General features: G+C 40.3%; 1 protein-coding gene across 1 annotated transcript in view; it reads left to right on the top strand.

The window, feature by feature from the left end:
• LOC135534220 (dual specificity mitogen-activated protein kinase kinase 5-like) overlaps positions 1-19,328 on the top strand; it is a gene marked incomplete at its 5' end in the record, with an annotated part of 32,310 nt that extends 12,982 nt beyond the window's left edge. Inside the window, 5 exons of the mRNA XM_064961308.1 lie at positions 1,346-1,407; positions 15,811-15,859; positions 16,696-16,769; positions 18,613-18,663; positions 18,912-19,328. Of these exons, the coding sequence (XP_064817380.1) occupies positions 1,346-1,407; positions 15,811-15,859; positions 16,696-16,769; positions 18,613-18,663; positions 18,912-19,061 (386 nt within the window). The remainder of the gene's footprint in view (positions 1-1,345; positions 1,408-15,810; positions 15,860-16,695; positions 16,770-18,612; positions 18,664-18,911) is intronic.
• Positions 19,329-20,014: the final 686 nt, after the last annotated feature.

The raw sequence follows: 20,014 nt of genomic DNA on the forward strand, positions 1-20,014 counted from the left end.
TAGCGCCGGGGTTAGGGTTAGCGCCGGGGTTAGGGTTAGCGCCGGGGTTAGGGTTCGTGCTGGGGTTAGGGTTAGGGTTCGTGCTGGGGTTAGGGTTAGGGTTAGTGCTGGGGTTAGGGTTAGTGCTGGGGTTAGTGTTGGGGTTAGTCCTAGGGTTAGGGTTAGTGCTGGGGTTAGGGTTAGTGCTGGGGTTAGGGTTAGTGCTGATGTTAGGGTTAGTGCTGGGGTTAGGGTTAGGGTTAGTCCTAGGGTTAGGTTTAGTCCTGGGGTTAGGGTTAGTGCTGGGGTTAGGGTTAGTGCTGGGGTTAGGGTTAGTGCTGGGGTTAGGGTTAGTGCTGGGGTTAGGTTTAGTGCTGGGGTTAGGTTTAGTGCTGGGGTTAGGTTTAGTGCTGGGGTTAGGGTTAGTGCTGGGGTTAGGGTTAGTGCTGGGGTTAGGGTTAGTGCTGGGGTTAGGGTTAGTGCTGGGGTTAGGGTTAGTGCTGGGGTTAGGGTTAGTGCTGGGGTTAGGGTTAGTGCTGGGGTTAGGGTTAGTGCTGGGGTTAGGGTTAGTGCTGGGGTTAGGGTTAGTGCTGGGGTTAGGGTTAGTGCTGGGGTTAGGGTTAGTGCTGGGGTTTGGGTTAGGGTTGGGGTTAGGGTTAGTGCCGGGGTTAGTGCCGGGGTTAGTGCCGGGGTTAGTGCCGGGGTTAGGGTTAGTGCCGGGGTTAGGGTTAGTGCCGGGGTTAGGGTTAGTGCCGGGGTTAGGGTTAGTGCCGGGGTTAGGGTTAGTGCCGGGGCTAGGGTTAGTGCCGGGGTTAGGGTTAGTGCCGGGGTTAGGGTTAGTGCCGGGGTTAGGGTTAGTGCCGGGGTTAGGGTTAGTGCCGGGGTTAGGGTTAGTGCCGGGGTTAGGGTTAGTGCCGGGGTTTGGGTTAGTGCCGGGGTTAGGGTTAGTGCCGGGGTTAGGGTTAGTGCCGGGGTTAGGGTTAGTGCCGGGGTTAGGGTTAGTGCCGGGGTTAGGGTTAGTGCCGGGGTTAGGGTTAGTGTTGAGGCTGTGGCTCGCAATGGCCTTTACTCCACTCCCATCCAGAGCTCTATGAAAGCTGGAATGTCAAACCTCTTACCACCCTGTATCCATTTACACTTCTACTTAGAGGAAGACTGTCATCTTCAGTGGCTGGGGGCTAGCATGCATCTTTGCTAAAAGCTACAAGGGTGGGAGTGTGTGTGCGTGAATTTAACACAGTGATTTCTCAGTTATAACACATTGTCTCCCTCGATGGACGACCTGTCAGCATGCGTCCATCAACACTCAACTGTGTGTGTGTGTGTGTGTGTGTGTGTGTGTGTGTGTGTGTGTGTGCGCGCGCAGGTGGCTCTCTGGACGTATACAGGAGGATCCCAGAACATGTGTTGGGTAGGATCTCTGTGGCGGTGAGTGAACAGCCTTTCAGCTCTCAAACCAACTGACCACAGCTATTTAAAATGACTCTCATATTCTATAACTGACCACAGCTATTTAAAATGACTCTCATATTCTATAACTGACCACAACTATTTAAAATTACTCTCATATTCTTTAACTGACCACAACTATTTATAATGACTCTCATATTCTATAACTGACCACAACTATTTATAATGACTCTCATATTCCATAACTGACCACAGCTATTGAAAATGAGACTCTCATATTCTATAACTGACCACAGCTATTTAAAATGAGACTCTCATATTCTATAACTGACCACAGCTATTTAAAATGAGACTCTCATATTCTATAACTGACCACAGCTATTTACAATGAGACTATCATATTCTATAACTGACCACAGCTTTTTAAAATTACTCTCATATTCTATAACTGACCACAGCTATTTAAAATGAGACTCTCATATTCTATAACTGACCACAACTATTTAAAATCACTCTCATATTCTATAACTGACCACAGCTATTTAAAATTAGACTCTCATATTCTATAACTGACCACAACTATTTAAAATGAGACTCTCATATTCTATAACTGACCACAGGTATTTAAAATGAGACTCTCATATTCTATAACTGACCACAGGTATTTAAAATGAGACTCTCATATTCTATAACTGACCACAACTATTTAAAATGAGACTCTTATATTCTATAACTCACCACAACTATTTAAAATGACTCTCATATTCTATAACTGACCACAGCTATTTAAAATCACTCTCATATTCTATAACTGACCACAGCTATTTAAAATTAGACTCTCATATTCTATAACTGACCACAACTATTTTAAATGAGACTCTCATATTCTATAACTGACCACAGGTATTTAAAATGAGACTCTCATATTCTATAACTGACCACAGATATTTAAAATGAGACTCTCATATTCTATAACTGACCACAGCTATTTAAAATGAGACTCTCATATTCTATAACTGACCACAGCTATTTAAAATGACTCTCGTATTCGATAACTGACCACAGCTATTTAAAATGAGACTCTCATATTCTATAACTGACCACAACTATCTAAAAACTCTCATTCTATAACTGACCACAACTATTTATAATGAGACTATCATGTTCTATAACTGACCACAACTATTTAAAATGAGCCTCTCATATTCTATAACTGACCACAGCTATTTAAAATGAGACTCTCATATTCTATAACTGACCACAGCTATTTACAATGAGACTATCATATTCTATAACTGACCACAGCTTTTTTAAATTACTCTCATATTCTATAACTGACCACAGCTATTTAAAATGAGACTCTCATATTCTATAACTGACCACAGCTATTTAAAATGAGACTCTCATATTCTATAACTGACCACAGCTATTTAAAATGACTCTCGTATTCTATAACTGACCACAACTATCTAAAAACTCTCATTCTATAACTGACCACAACTATTTATAATGAGACTATCATATTCTATAACTGACCACAACTATTTAAAATGACTCTCATATTCTATAACTGACCACAGCTATTTATAATGAGACTATCATATTCTATAACTGACCACAGCTATTTACAATGAGACTATCATATTCTATAACTGACCACAACTATTTAAAATGAGCCTCTCATATTCTATAACTGACCACAGCTATTTAAAATGAGACTCTCATATTCTATAACTGACCACAACTATCTAAAAACTCTCATTCTATAACTGACCACAACTATTTATAATGAGACTATCATGTTCTATAACTGACCACAACTATTTAAAATGAGCCTCTCATATTCTATAACTGACCACAGCTATTTAAAATGAGACTCTCATATTCTATAACTGACCACAGCTATTTACAATGAGACTATCATATTCTATAACTGACCACAGCTTTTTTAAATTACTCTCATATTCTATAACTGACCACAGCTATTTAAAATGAGACTCTCATATTCTATAACTGACCACAGCTATTTACAATGAGACTATCATATTCTATAACTGACCACAGCTTTTTTAAATTACTCTCATATTCTATAACTGACCACAGCTATTTAAAATGAGACTCTCATATTCTATAACTGACCACAGCTATTTAAAATGACTCTCATATTCTATAACTGACCACAGCTATTTAAAATGACTCTCGTATTCTATAACTGACCACAACTATCTAAAAACTCTCATTCTATAACTGACCACAACTATTTATAATGAGACTATCATGTTCTATAACTGACCACAACTATTTAAAATGAGCCTCTCATATTCTATAACTGACCACAGCTATTTAAAATGAGACTCTCATATTCTATAACTGACCACAGCTATTTACAATGAGACTATCATATTCTATAACTGACCACAGCTTTTTTAAATTACTCTCATATTCTATAACTGACCACAGCTATTTAAAATGAGACTCTCATATTCTATAACTGACCACAGCTATTTAAAATGACTCTCGTATTCTATAACTGACCACAACTATCTAAAAACTCTCATTCTATAACTGACCACAACTATTTATAATGAGACTATCATATTCTATAACTGACCACAGCTATTTAAAATGACTCTCATATTCTATAACTGACCACAGCTATTTAAAATGAGACTCTCATATTCTATAACTGACCACAGCTATTTATAATGAGACTATCATATTCTATAACTGACCACAGCTATTTATAATGAGACTATCATATTCTATAACTGACCACAGCTATTTAAAATGACTCTCATATTCTATAACTGACCACAGCTATTTAAAATGAGACTCTCATATTCTATAACTGACCACAGCTATTTAAAATGACTCTCGTATTCGATAACTGACCACAGCTATTTAAAATGAGACTCTCATATTCTATAACTGACCACAACTATCTAAAAACTCTCATTCTATAACTGACCACAACTATTTATAATGAGACTATCATGTTCTATAACTGACCACAACTATTTAAAATGAGCCTCTCATATTCTATAACTGACCACAGCTATTTAAAATGAGACTCTCATATTCTATAACTGACCACAGCTATTTACAATGAGACTATCATATTCTATAACTGACCACAGCTTTTTTAAATTACTCTCATATTCTATAACTGACCACAGCTATTTAAAATGAGACTCTCATATTCTATAACTGACCACAGCTATTTAAAATGAGACTCTCATATTCTATAACTGACCACAGCTATTTAAAATGACTCTCGTATTCTATAACTGACCACAACTATCTAAAAACTCTCATTCTATAACTGACCACAACTATTTATAATGAGACTATCATATTCTATAACTGACCACAACTATTTAAAATGACTCTCATATTCTATAACTGACCACAGCTATTTATAATGAGACTATCATATTCTATAACTGACCACAGCTATTTACAATGAGACTATCATATTCTATAACTGACCACAACTATTTAAAATGAGCCTCTCATATTCTATAACTGACCACAGCTATTTAAAATGAGACTCTCATATTCTATAACTGACCACAACTATCTAAAAACTCTCATTCTATAACTGACCACAACTATTTATAATGAGACTATCATGTTCTATAACTGACCACAACTATTTAAAATGAGCCTCTCATATTCTATAACTGACCACAGCTATTTAAAATGAGACTCTCATATTCTATAACTGACCACAGCTATTTACAATGAGACTATCATATTCTATAACTGACCACAGCTTTTTTAAATTACTCTCATATTCTATAACTGACCACAGCTATTTAAAATGAGACTCTCATATTCTATAACTGACCACAGCTATTTACAATGAGACTATCATATTCTATAACTGACCACAGCTTTTTTAAATTACTCTCATATTCTATAACTGACCACAGCTATTTAAAATGAGACTCATATTCTATAACTGACCACAGCTATTTAAAATGACTCTCATATTCTATAACTGACCACAGCTATTTAAAATGACTCTCGTATTCTATAACTGACCACAACTATCTAAAAACTCTCATTCTATAACTGACCACAACTATTTATAATGAGACTATCATGTTCTATAACTGACCACAACTATTTAAAATGAGCCTCTCATATTCTATAACTGACCACAGCTATTTAAAATGAGACTCTCATATTCTATAACTGACCACAGCTATTTACAATGAGACTATCATATTCTATAACTGACCACAGCTTTTTTAAATTACTCTCATATTCTATAACTGACCACAGCTATTTAAAATGAGACTCTCATATTCTATAACTGACCACAGCTATTTAAAATGACTCTCGTATTCTATAACTGACCACAACTATCTAAAAACTCTCATTCTATAACTGACCACAACTATTTATAATGAGACTATCATATTCTATAACTGACCACAGCTATTTAAAATGACTCTCATATTCTATAACTGACCACAGCTATTTAAAATGAGACTCTCATATTCTATAACTGACCACAGCTATTTATAATGAGACTATCATATTCTATAACTGACCACAACTATTTAAAATGACTCTCATATTCTATAACTGACCACAGCTATTTAAAATGAGACTCTCATATTCTATAACTGACCACAACTATTTATAATGAGACTATCATATTCTATAACTGACCACAGCTATTTATAATGAGACTATCATATTCTATAACTGACCACAGCTATTTATAATGAGACTATCATATTCTATAACTGACCACAGCTATTTATAATGAGACTATCATATTCTATAACTGACCACAACTATTTATAATGAGACTATCATATTCTATAACTGACCACAGCTATTTATAATGAGACTCTCATATTCTATAACTGACCACAACTATTTATAATGAGACTCTCATATTCTATAACTGACCACAACTATTTATAATGAGACTATCATATTCTATAACTGACCACAACTATTTATAATGAGACTATCATATTCTATAACTGACCACAACTATTTATAATGAGACTATCATATTCTATAACTGACCACAGCTATTTATAATGAGACTCTCATATTCTATAACTGACCACAGCTATTTACAATGAGACTCTCATATTCTATAACTGACCACAGCTATTTAAAATGACTCTCATATTCTATAACTGACCACAACTATTTAAAATCACTCTCATATTCTATAACTGACCACAGCTATTTAAAATTAGACTCTCATATTCTATAACTGACCACAACTATTTAAAATTAGACTCTCATATTCTATAACTGACCACAGCTATTTAAAATTAGACTCTCATATTCTATAACTGACCACAGCTATTTAAAATGACTCTCATATTCTATAACTGACCACAACTATTTAAAATCACTCTCATATTCTATAACTGACCACAGCTATTTAAAATTAGACTCTCATATTCTATAACTGACCACAACTATTTAAAATTAGACTCTCATATTCTATAACTGACCACAGCTATTTAAAATTAGACTCTCATATTCTATAACTGACCACAGCTATTTATAATGAGACTATCATATTCTATAACTGACCACAGCTATTTATAATGAGACTATCATATTCTATAACTGACCACAGCTATTTATAATGAGACTCTCATATTCTATAACTGACCACAGCTATTTATAATGAGACTATCATATTCTATAACTGACCACAGCTATTTATAATGAAACTATCATATTCTATAACTGACCACAACTATTTAAAATGAGACTCTCATATTCTATAACTGACCACAGCTATTTAAAATGACTCTCATATTCTATAACTGACCACAGCTATTTATAATGAGACTCTCATATTCTATAACTGACCACAGCTATTTATAATGAGACTCTCATATTCTATAACTGACCACAGCTATTTATAATGAGACTCTCATATTCTATAACTGACCACAGCTATTTAAAATGAGACTCTCATATTCTATAACTGACCACAGCTATTTAAAATGAGACTCTCATATTCTATAACTGACCACAGCTATTTAAAATGAGACTCTCATATTCTATAACTGACCACAGCTATTTAAAATGAGACTCTCATATTCTATAACTGACCACAGCTATTTATAATGAGACTCTCATATTCTATAACTGACCACAGCTATTTAAAATGAGACTCTCATATTCTATAACTGACCACAGCTATTTAAAATGAGACTCTCATATTCTATAACTGACCACAGCTATTTAAAATGAGACTATCATATTCTATAACTGACCACAGCTATTTATAATGAGACTCTCATATTCTATAACTGACCACAGCTATTTAAAATGAGACTCTCATATTCTATAACTGACCACAGCTATTTAAAATGAGACTCTCATATTCTATAACTGACCACAGCTATTTATAATGAGACTCTCATATTCTATAACTGACCACAGCTATTTATAATGAGACTATCATATTCTATAACTGACCACAGCTATTTATAATGAGACTATCATATTCTATAACTGACCACAGCTATTTATAATGAGACTATCATATTCTATAACTGACCACAGCTATTTATAATGAAACTATCATATTCTATAACTGACCACAACTATTTAAAATGAGACTCTCATATTCTATAACTGACCACAGCTATTTAAAATGACTCTCATATTCTATAACTGACCACAGCTATTTATAATGAGACTCTCATATTCTATAACTGACCACAGCTATTTAAAATGACTCTCATATTCTATAACTGACCACAGCTATTTATAATGAGACTCTCATATTCTATAACTGACCACAGCTTTTTAAAATGAGACTCTCATATTCTATAACTGACCACAACTATTTATAATGAGACTATCATATTCTATAACTGACCACAGCTATTTATAATGAGACTCTCATATTCTATAACTGACCACAACTATTTATAATGAGACTATCATATTCTATAACTGACCACAGCTATTTATAATGAGACTCTCATATTCTATAACTGACCACAACTATTTATAATGAGACTATCATATTCTATAACTGACCACAGCTATTTATAATGAGACTCTCATATTCTATAACTGACCACAACTATTTATAATGAGACTATCATATTCTATAACTGACCACAACTATTTAAAATGAGACTCTCATATTCTATAACTGACCACAGCTATTTATAATGAGACTCTCATTCTGTAAAGCATCACCTATGAAGACAATGGATCAGGTAGCTTTGTTTGGGAGTTGCAGGTTTGACAAATTGGCTACAATTCATCATTCTATCCTATTCAGTAAATAATAACTCAATTAATAACTTTGAGACTTTTGCTGGTAAAGTTTACCCATTTTGGCAAGTGTGGCCAACAGGTGTGAATCTCCCAAGTAGCCTTCATCAGTGAGAAAGGGATGAAATGGACAGACTCTCTCTCACACACACACACACACACACTCAAGCATCACAGCACAGAGGAGCGTTTGATTCAGCCTAACGTGGGTGTTTCCACCTCTATTAGCCCCTCTCCCTCTGATTCAGCCTGTAATCAAACATTGACAGCTATTTAGTCAGCGTTAATTCTAATTCACAGCTCTCCTCCCTCTCTTCCCCCTCTCTCACTGTCAGAGCTGTTAATTATCGCTGGGAAAAGCACCCGGGAGGGCGAGATGGATGATGCATACGCACACCAGTTGTTTTGGCACCAGAGCCACAGTCCAATCACATCTTTTTGATTCTGTCTGAATTGAGAAGTAGATTTGGCACGTTGTTTTGTGGTCAAATCTACTTTGTCAATAATAAACCAAAATATGTGAATCCTTAAAGTCTTTGCTGCTCGCTCTTGTCATTTAAAAGCAAGTGTTTTTTGATATCAAGAACGTAAAGATGCAAAGTAGCTATGCAACTCTGTGGGTCTGGACTTATAGGCATGTTGTGTACAGTCCATGATCAATGAGCAGATACATGGCCTTCACAGAGTATTCACACCCCTGGACTTATAGGCATGTTGTGTACAGTCCATGATCAATGAGCAGATACATGGCCTTCACAGAGTATTCACACCCCTGGACTTATAGGCATGTTGTGTACAGTCCATGATCAATGAGCAGATACATGGCCTTCACAGAGTATTCACACCCCTTGACTTATAGGCATGTTGTGTACAGTCCATGATCAATGAGCAGATACATGGCCTTCACAGAGTATTCACACCCCTGGACTTATAGGCATGTTGTGTACAGCCCATTATCAATGAGCAGATACATGGCCTTCACAGAGTATTCACACTCCTTGACTTATAGGCATGTTGTGTACAGTCCATGATCAATGAGCAGATACCTGGCCTTCACAGAGTATTCACACCCCTGGACTTATAGGCATGTTGTGTACAGTCCATGATCAATGAGCAGATACATGGCCTTCACAGAGTATTCACACCCCTTGACTTATAGGCATGTTGTTGTGTTCCAGCCTGAATTTCAAAATGGATAAAATATATATATATATATATATATATATATATATATATTTTTTTTTTACACTGGCCTACACACAATAACCCCATCATGTCAGTGGAATTATGATTTTAGACATTTATTTACATATTAAAGCTGAAATGTCTTGAGTCAATAAGTATTCAACCCCTGTGTTATGACAAGCCTAAATGTGTTTAGAAGTAAAATGTTGCTTAACAAGTCACACTAAGTTGCATGGACTCACTCTGTGTGCAATAATAGTGTTTAACATTATTTTTGAATTAATACCTCATCTCCGTACCCCACACATACAATTCTCTGTAAAGTCCCTCAGGGTTCAACCACAAAGACCAGGGAGATTTTCCAATCCTCACAAAGAAGGGAGCCTATTGGTAGACATTGAATATCCCTTTGAGCTTGGTGAAGTTATTTATTTCACTGTTGGATGGTGTATCAAAACACCCAGTCACTACACAAATACAGGCGTCCTTCCTAAGCCAGAGGAAGGAAACCGTTCAGGGATTTCACCATGAGGCCAATGATGACTTTAAAACAGTTAGAGTTTAATGGCTGTGCTAGGAGAAAACTGAGGATGGATCAACAACATTGTAGTTACTCCACAATAATAACTTAATTGACAGTGAAAAGAAGGAAGTAGTAAATAGTAAAAATATTCCAAAACATGCATCCTGTTTGCAACAAGGCAATAAAGTAATAGTGCCCAAATAATTGCCAAATCAATTCACTTTTTGTCCTCAATACAAAGTGTTATGTTTCGGGCAAATCCAATACAACACCTTACTGAGTACCACTCTTGTCAACGGGTGTATAGAGGCGAAGTCAGGTGCAGGAGAGTAGAGTGATGTAAACAGCCACACTTTTATTTAGTTCCAAAAACGAGAGCACTATATAAATCAAATGCGCTCAAAACACGGAACATACAAGAATAAAGCGCGTAATAAAATACCAAAATAACATGAAACAATTACACACAAAACATGATGGGAAACAGAGGGTTAAATACGAGTAGATTGATTGGGAAAATGAAAACCAGGTGTGTATGGAAACAAGACAAGACAAATGGAGATATGAAAACCAGGTGTGTATGGAAACAAGACAAGACAAATGGAGATATGAAAACCAGGTGTGTATGGAAACAAGACAAGACAAATGGAGATATGAAAACCAGGTGTGTATGGAAACAAGACAAGACAAATGGAGATATGAAAACCAGGTGTGTATGGAAACAAGACAAGACAAATGGAGATATGAAAACCAGGTGTGTATGGAAACAAGACAAGACAAATGGAGATATGAAAACCAGGTGTGTATGGAAACAAGACAAGACAAATGGAGTACTTCCGTCGCCGACAGAGATGGCCGCCTCGCTTCGCGTTCCTAGGAAACTATGCAGTTTTTTGTTTTTTTTTACGTGTTATTTCTTACATTAGTACCCCAGGTCATCTTAAGTTTCATTACATACAGTCGAGAAGAACTACTGAATATAAGATCAGCGTCAACTCACCATCAGTACGACCAAGAATATGACTTTCGCGAAGCGGATCCTGTGTTCTGCCTTTCAACCAGGACAACGGAATGGATCCCAGAATGGATCCCAAAAAAACGACTTCGTAAAAGAGGGAAACGAGGCGGTCTTCTGGTCAGACTACGTAGACGGGCACATCGTGCCCCACTTCCTAGCATTCTTCTCGCCAATGTCCAGTCTCTTGACAACAAGGTTGATGAAATCCGAGCAAGGGTGTAGCATTCCAGAGGAACATCAGAGACTGTAATGTTCTTTGCTTCACGGAAACATGGCTCACTGGAGAGACGCTCTCGGTGGCGGTGCAGCCAGCGGGTTTCTCCACGCATCGCGCCGACAGAAACAAACACCTTTCTGGTAAGAAGAGGGGCGGCGGCGTATGCCTTATGGCTAACGCGACGTAGTGTGATCACAGAAACATACAGGAACTCAAATCCTTCTGTTCACCTGATTTAGAATTCCTCACTATCAAATGCAGACCGCATTATCTACCAAGAGAATTCTCTTCGATTATAATCACAGCCGTATATATTCCCCCCCAAGCAGACACATCGATGGCTCTGAACGAACTTTATTTGACTCTTTGCAAACTGGAATCCATACATCCTGAGGCTGCATTCATTGTAGCTGGGGATTTTAACAAGGCTAATCTGGAAACAAGACTCCCTAAAATGTATCAGCATATCGATTGCGCCACCAGGGCTGGCAAAACCTTGGATCACTGTTATTCTAACTTCCGCGACGCATATAAGGCCCTGCCCCGCCCCCCTTTCGGAAAAGCTGACCACAACTCCATTTTGCTGAACCCTGCCTACAGACAGAAACTGAAACAAGAAGCTCCCACGCTGAGGTCTGTCCAACGCTGGTCCGACCAAGCTGATTCCACACTCCAAGACTGCTTCCATCACGTGGACTGGGACATGTTTCGTATTGCGTCAGGCAACAACATTGACGAATACGCTGATTCGGTGTGCGAGTTCATTAGAACGTACGTTGAAGATGTCGTTCCCATAGCAACGATTAAAACATTCCCTAACCAGAAACCGTGGATTGATGGCAGCATTCACGTGAAACTGAAAGCGCGAACCACTGCTTTTAATCAGGGCAAGGTGACTGGTAATATGACTGAATACAAACAGTGCAGCTATTCCCTCCGTAAGGCTATCAAACAAGCTAAGCATCAGTATAGAGACAAAGTAGAATCTCAATTCAACGGCTCAGACACAAGAGGTATGTGGCAGGGTCTACAGTCAATCACGGACTATAAGAATAAATCCAGCTCAGTCACGGACCAGGATGTCTTGCTCCCAGGCAGACAAAATAACTTTTTTGCCCGCTTTGAGGACAATATAGTGCCACTGACACGGCCTGCAACGGAAACATACGGTCTCTCCTTCACTGCAGCCGAGGTGAGTAAAACATTTAAACGTGTTAACCCTCGCAAGGCTGCAGGCCCAGACGGCATCCCCAGCCGCGCCCTCAGAGCATGCGCAGACCAGCTGGCTGGTGTGTTAACGGACATATTCAATCAATCCCTATACCAGTCTGCTGTTCCCACATGCTTCAAGAGGGCCACCATTGTTCCTGTTCCCAAGAAAGCTAAGGTAACTGAGCTAAACGACTACCGCCCCGTAGCACTCACTTCCGTCATCATGAAGTGCTTTGAGAGACTAGTCAAGGACCATATCACCTCCACCCTACCTGACACCCTAGACCCACTTCAATTTGCTTACCGCCCAAATAGGTCCACAGACAACGCAATCTCAACCACACTGCACACTGCCCTAACCCATCTGGACAAGAGGAATACCTATGTGAGAATGCTGTTCATCGACTACAGCTTGGCATTTAACACCATAGTACCCTCCAAGCTCGTCATCAAGCTCGAGACCCTGCGTCTCGACCCCGCCCTGTGCAACTGGGTACTGGACTTCCTGACGGGCCGCCCCCAGGTGGTGAGGGTAGGCAACATCTCCACCCCGCTGATCCTCAACACTGGGGCCCCACAAGGGTGCGTTCTGAGCCCTCTCCTGTACTCCCTGTTCACCCACGACTGCGCGGCAACGCACGCCTCCAACTCAATCATCAAGTTTGCAGACGACACAACAGTGGTAGGCTTGATTACCAACAAAGACGAGACGGCCTGCAGGGAGGAGGTGAGGGCCCTCGGAGTGTGGTGTCAGGACAATAACCTCACACTCAACGTCAACAAAACTAAGGAGATGATTGTGGACTTCAGGAAACAGCAGAGGGAACACCCCCCCTATCCACATCGATGGAACAGTAGTGGAGAGGGTAGTAAGTTTTAAGTTCCTCGGCATACACATCACAGACAAACTGAATTGGTCCACTCACACAGACAGCATCGTGAAGAAGGCGCAGCAGCGTCTCTTCAACCTCAGGAGACTGAAGAAATTCGGCTTGTCACCAAAAGCACTCACAAACTTCTACAGATGCACAATCGAGAGCATCCTGGCGGGCTGTATCACCGCCTGGTACGGCAACTGCTCCGCCCACAACCGTAAGGCTCTCCAGAGGGTAGTGAGGTCTGCACAACATATCACCGGGGGCAAACTACCTGCCCTCCAGGACACCTACACCACCCGATGTTACAGGAAGGCCATAAAGATCATCAAGGACAACACCCACCCGAGCCACTGCCTGTTCACCCCGCTATCATCCAGAAGGCGAGGTCAGTACAGATGCATCAAAGCTGGGACCGAGAGACTGAAAAACAGCTTCTATCTCAAGGCCATCAGACTGTTAAACAACAACCACTAACATTGAGTGGCTCCCTAATATAATGTTTACATACCCTACATTATTCATCTCATATGTATACGTATATACTGTACTTTATCATCTACTGCATCCTTATGTAATACATGTATCACTAGCCACTTTAACTATGCCACTTTGTTTACATACTCATCTCATATGTATATACTGTACTCGATACCATCTACTGTATCTTGCCTATGCTGCTCTGCACCATCACTCATTCATATCTTTATGTACATATTCTTTATCCCCTTACACTGTGAATAAGAAATTAGTTTTGGAATTGTTAGTTAGATTACTTGTTGGTTATTACTGCATTGTCGGAACTGGAAGCACAAGCATTTCGCTACACTCGCATTAACATCTGCTAACCATGTGTATGTGACAAATAAAATTTGATTTTATATGAAAACCAGGTGTGTATGGAAACAAGACAAGACTAATGGAGATATGAAAACCAGGTGTGTATGGAAACAAGACAAGACTAATGGAGATATGAAAACCAGGTGTGTATGGAAACAAGACAAATGGAGATATGAAAACCAGGTGTGTATGGAAACAAGACAAGACTAATGGAGATATGAAAACCAGGTGTGTATGGAAACAAGACAAGACAAATGGACATATGAAAACCAGGTGTGTATGGAAACAAGACAAGACAAATGGAGATATGAAAACCAGGTGTGTATGGAAACAAGACAAGACAAATGGAGATATGAAAACCAGGTGTGTATGAAACAAGACAAGACAAATGGAGATATGAAAAATGGAGCAGCGATGGCTAGAAAGCCGGTGACGTCGACCGCCGCCCGAACAAGGAGAGGAGCCGACTTCGGCGGAAGTCGTGACAACTCCTCATATTATCAAGCGTAGTGGTGGCTGCATCATGTAATGGGTATGCTTGTAATCATTAATTAAGGATTGGGGAGTTTTTCAGGATAACATAAATAAATGGAATGCACAGGCAACATCCTAGAGGAAAACCTGGTTCAGTCTGTTTTCCACCAGACACTGGGAGATGAATTCACCTTCCAGCAGGACAATAACCTGAAACACAAGGCCAAATCTACACCGGAGTTGCTCACCAAGAAGACAGTGAATGTTCCTGGGTGGCCAAGTTACAGTTTTGACTTAAATCTACTTGAAAATCTGAAAATGGTTGTCTAACAATGATCAAAAACCAATTTTACAGAGCTTGAAGAATTTAGAAAATAAAAATGGGCAAGTGTTGTACAGTCCAGGTGTGGAAAGAGACTTGCACAGAAAGACTCACAGGCAAAGTGCTACTACAAAGTATTGACTCTGTGGTGTGAATATTTAAGTAAATTAGATATTTCTGTATTTGATTTTCAATCAATTTGCTAAAGTTTCTAAAAACATTTTTTGTTTTTGACATGGTGGGGTATTGTGTGTAGATGGCTGAGAGAGAGAAAAATATATTTAATGGATTTTGAATTCAGACTGTAACAACAAAAAGGGGAATAAGTCAAGGCCGGGGGTGTGAATTATTTCTGAAGGTCCTTTATATAAATGGTTTACCAAATGAGTTAGCCCATCTGTGTCTGAAAGCAGTGGTTTTGGGTATTGTTGAATTCTGAACTCCATATCTCCCATCTGTCTTCAGGTTGTGAAAGGCCTAACCTATCTATGGACCCTGAAGATTCTTCACAGAGGTCAGTGGTGGGAAAGGTAGTAGATTCTACAGAGGTCAGTGATGTGGATTCTACAGAGGTCAGTGAGGTGGAAGGTAGTAGATTCTACAGAGGTCAGTGAGGTGAAAGGTAGTAGATTCTACAGAGGTCAGTGAGGTGGAAGGTAGTAGATTCTACAGAGGTCAGTGAGGTGGAAGGTAGTAGATTCTACAGAGGTCAGTGAGGTGGAAGGTAGTAGATTCTACAGAGGTCAGTGATGTGGATTCTACAGAGGTCAGTGATGTGGATTCTACAGAGGTCAGTGATGTGGATTCTACAGAGGTCAGTGATGTGGATTCTACAGAGGTCAGTGATGTGGATTCTACAGAGGTCAGTGATGTGGATTCTACAGAGGTCAGTGATGTGGATTCTACAGAGGTCAGTGATGTGGATTCTACAGAGGTCAGTGATGTGGATTCTACAGAGGTCAGTGATGTGGATTCTACAGAGGTCAGTGATGTGGATTCTACAGAGGTCAGTGATGTGGATTCTACAGAGGTCAGTGATGTGGATTCTACAGAGGTCAGTGATGTGGAAGGTAGTAGATTCTACAGAGGTCAGTGAGGTGAAAGGTAGTAGATTCTACAGAGGTCAGTGAGGTGGAAGGTACTAGATTCTACAGAGGTCATTGAGGTGGAAGGTATATGTAGAATATCATGGAAGGAGATACTGTCATGATGCTGTATACCTGTACAGATATGCGGTCTTAAATTGATCACTTTTGTCACAGGGAATCTTCCTGCGGTTCAGAAAATGTAACTTAGTAGTGTATGATTGGCGGAGGTAGCAGCTGTTACTGTATGTACTTGTCTCTGTAGACGTCAAGCCTTCCAACATGCTGGTCAACACTAGAGGTCAAGTGAAGCTCTGTGACTTTGGAGTCAGCACGCAGGTACAGTCCCCCGTGTGTGTGTTTATACCTGTGTGTGTGTGTTTATACCTGTGTGTGTGTGTGTTTAGACCTGTGTGTGTGTGTGTGTGTTTATACCTGTGTGTGTGTGTGTTTATACCTGTGTGTGTGTGTGTGTTTATACCTGTGTGTGTGTGTGTTTATACCTCTGTGTGTGTGTTTATACCTCTGTGTGTGTGTTTATACCTCTGTGTGTTTGTGATCTGTTTCTCTCTCTGTATGTATTGAGACACCAGTGTGTGTCTCGCTCTCTCTCTGTGTGTGTGTGTGTATTGATGGGGTGTGTGTGTGTGTGTATTGATGGGGTGTGTGTGTAGTCGACCTGTCAATCTGGACCTATTCATTGTGTCCTCACGACAGTGGAAGCACCTTGAGGGACAGCCTCTCACATTAACTTCCTCACTACCATTGTTCCACAGGCTCTCCAAAACATGCACTTGTTATAATTACTACTCACACACACACACACAACGCCAAAGCTTCATTGATATGCCTTTGATGGACGTGGCAAGAGCGTGGCTGGGCAGACAATAGCTGAGGTGTGTGTGTCTGTGTGTCATGTCATTACGTCACCCTGGGACAGCCCTTCCAACTCCCCCAAAGACCCCCGGGAATAACTCCCCCCTACTCTCTCTCACCCTGTCACCCCCACGCCCCAATTTTAATTAATTTTCATCCCTCTCTCCTTGGAGATGTGAAGCAGTGTTGACCCCTGCGCAGGCTTCTGAATACAAGCTTTACCTCAACACACACACACACTGCCCTGTAGGAAGGTCAGTGTCTCTGCCTTCCCTGAGCAGGACCTCCCCTCCAAACACAGGAGCCATCGGGGAACACAATCATTCACTCATTATCACAGCCCTGTCATCCATGGCATGTCCCATTGTGCTCACACACACACTCCGACGTCCCCCTGTCCTCATCCTGGTCCCCTGTGAGAGGGCTGGGAACAGACCACAGCAACACTGACGTTTCAATAGATTTGGGTATGTAAGTCACGGAGGGAAAGGAGATGGAGATGGGAGCTGTACTTAATGTAGGACAAACAGTCTCTGCCATGCCGACTCTTTTGTTTCAGTTATAGCCATCACTATGGCCATCATGTTTCAGTTATAGCCATCACTATGGCCATCATGTTTCAGTTATAGCCATCACTATGGCCATCATGTTTCAGTTATAGCCATCACTATGGCCATCATGTTTCAATTATAGCCATCACTATGGCCATTATGTTTCAATTATAGCCATCACTATGGCCATCATGTTTCAATTATAGCCATCACTATGGCCATCATGTTTCAATTATAGCCATCACTATGGCCATCATGTTTCAATTATAGCCATCACTATGGCCATCATGTTTCAATTATAGCCATCACTATGGCCATCATGTTTCAATTATAGCCATCACTATGGCCATCATGTTTCAATTATAGCCATCACTATGGCCATCATGTTTCAATTATAGCCATCACTATGGCCATCATGTTTCAGTTATAGCCATCACTATGGCCATCATGTTTCAGTTATAGCCATCACTATGGCCATCATGTTTCAGTTATGGCCATCTTGTTTCAGTTATAGCCATCACTATGGCCATCTTGTTTCAGTTATAGCCATCTTGTTTCAGTTATAATCATCTTGTTTCAGTTATAGGACCTTTAAGAGTATGGTACAGTCTGTTCTCATGTGAAACAGTTGGACAGATCGACTGGAAGACAAAAGTAAATGCACCAGTATTTTGCTCAGTCAATTGTTACTGAGGGAAAGAAAGAAACCCATTCACCCATCTACAGTTGATCAATCTCACCTCTTTTGTTTGCAGTTGGTGAATTCCATCGCCAAGACGTATGTGGGAACGAACGCCTACATGGCAGTAAGTAGACCTAATATGAATGGATGTTGGTGGTGGTTGGACATCTTGGTGAAAGAGGCTCTGGATGTTGTTTTGGGGGGCCTTTGTGCCAGCCTTGAAAATGTGGTAGGAGAAACATAGACAGGACACATCTGATCATGCAGTAACCACAAATGGCTCAGTTGAACACAGTATAGCAAAACACAATCAAATTTCGTACATCTCAAGTCAACCACAGCTCATCTGACTCCCTTGTTTGTACCCTGCAGCCGGAGAGGATATCTGGGGAGCAATATGGTATCCATTCAGACGTCTGGAGCGTGGGCATCTCCTTCATGGAGGTGAGTGCAGAGTGCAGGCATTTGTGTGTGTCTGTGATTGCAGAGTGCAGGTGTTTGTGTGTGTGTCTGTGTCTGTGATTGCAGAGTGCAGGTGTTTGTCTGTGATTGCAGAGTGCAGGTGTTTGTCTGTGATTGCAGAGTGCAGGTGTTTGTCTGTGATTGCAGAGTGCAGGTGTTTGTCTGTGATTGCAGAGTGCAGGTGTTTGTCTGTGATTGCAGGTGTGTGTGATTGCAGAGTGCAGGTGTGTGTGTCTGTGATTGCAGAGTGCAGGTGTGTGTCTGATTGCAGAGTGCAGGTGTTTGTATGTGTGTCTCTGTGTCTGTGATTGCAGAGTGCAGGTGTGTGTGTGTGTGCAGGTGTGTGTGTGTGTGTGTGTGTGTGTGTGTGTGTGTGTCTGTGATTGCAGAGTGCAGGTGTGTGTGTGTGTGTCTGTGATTGCAGAGTGCAGGTGTGTGTGTGTGTCTGTGATTGCAGAGTGCAGGTGTGTGTGTGTGTCTGTGATTGCAGAGTGCAGGTGTGTGTGTGTGTCTGTGATTGCAGAGTGCAGGTGTGTGTGTGTGTGTGTGTGTGTGTCTGTGATTGCAGAGTGCAGGTGTGTGTCTGTGATTGCAGAGTGCAGGTGTGTGTGTGTGTCTGTGATTGCAGAGTGCAGGTGTGTGTGTGTGTCTGTGATTGCAGAGTGCAGGTGTGTGTGTGTGTCTGTGATTGCAGAGTGCAGGTGTGTGTGTGTGTGTCTGTGATTGCAGAGTGCAGGTGTGTGTCTGTGATTGCAGAGTGCAGGTGTTTGTGTGATTGCAGAGTGCAGGTGTGTGTGTGTGTCTGTGATTGCAGAGTGCAGGTGTGTGTGTGTCTGTGATTGCAGAGTGCAGGTGTGTGTGTGTGTGTGTCTGTGATTGCAGAGTGCAGGTGTGTGTCTGTGATTGCAGAGTGCAGGTGTTTGTGTGATTGCAGAGTGCAGGTGTGTGTGTGTGTCTGTGATTGCAGAGTGCAGGTGTTTGTGTGATTGCAGAGTGCAGGTGTGTGTGTGTCA

This window comes from Oncorhynchus masou, unplaced genomic scaffold, assembly GCF_036934945.1.
Source record: "Oncorhynchus masou masou isolate Uvic2021 unplaced genomic scaffold, UVic_Omas_1.1 unplaced_scaffold_3160, whole genome shotgun sequence".
NCBI lineage: Eukaryota > Metazoa > Chordata > Actinopteri > Salmoniformes > Salmonidae > Oncorhynchus > Oncorhynchus masou.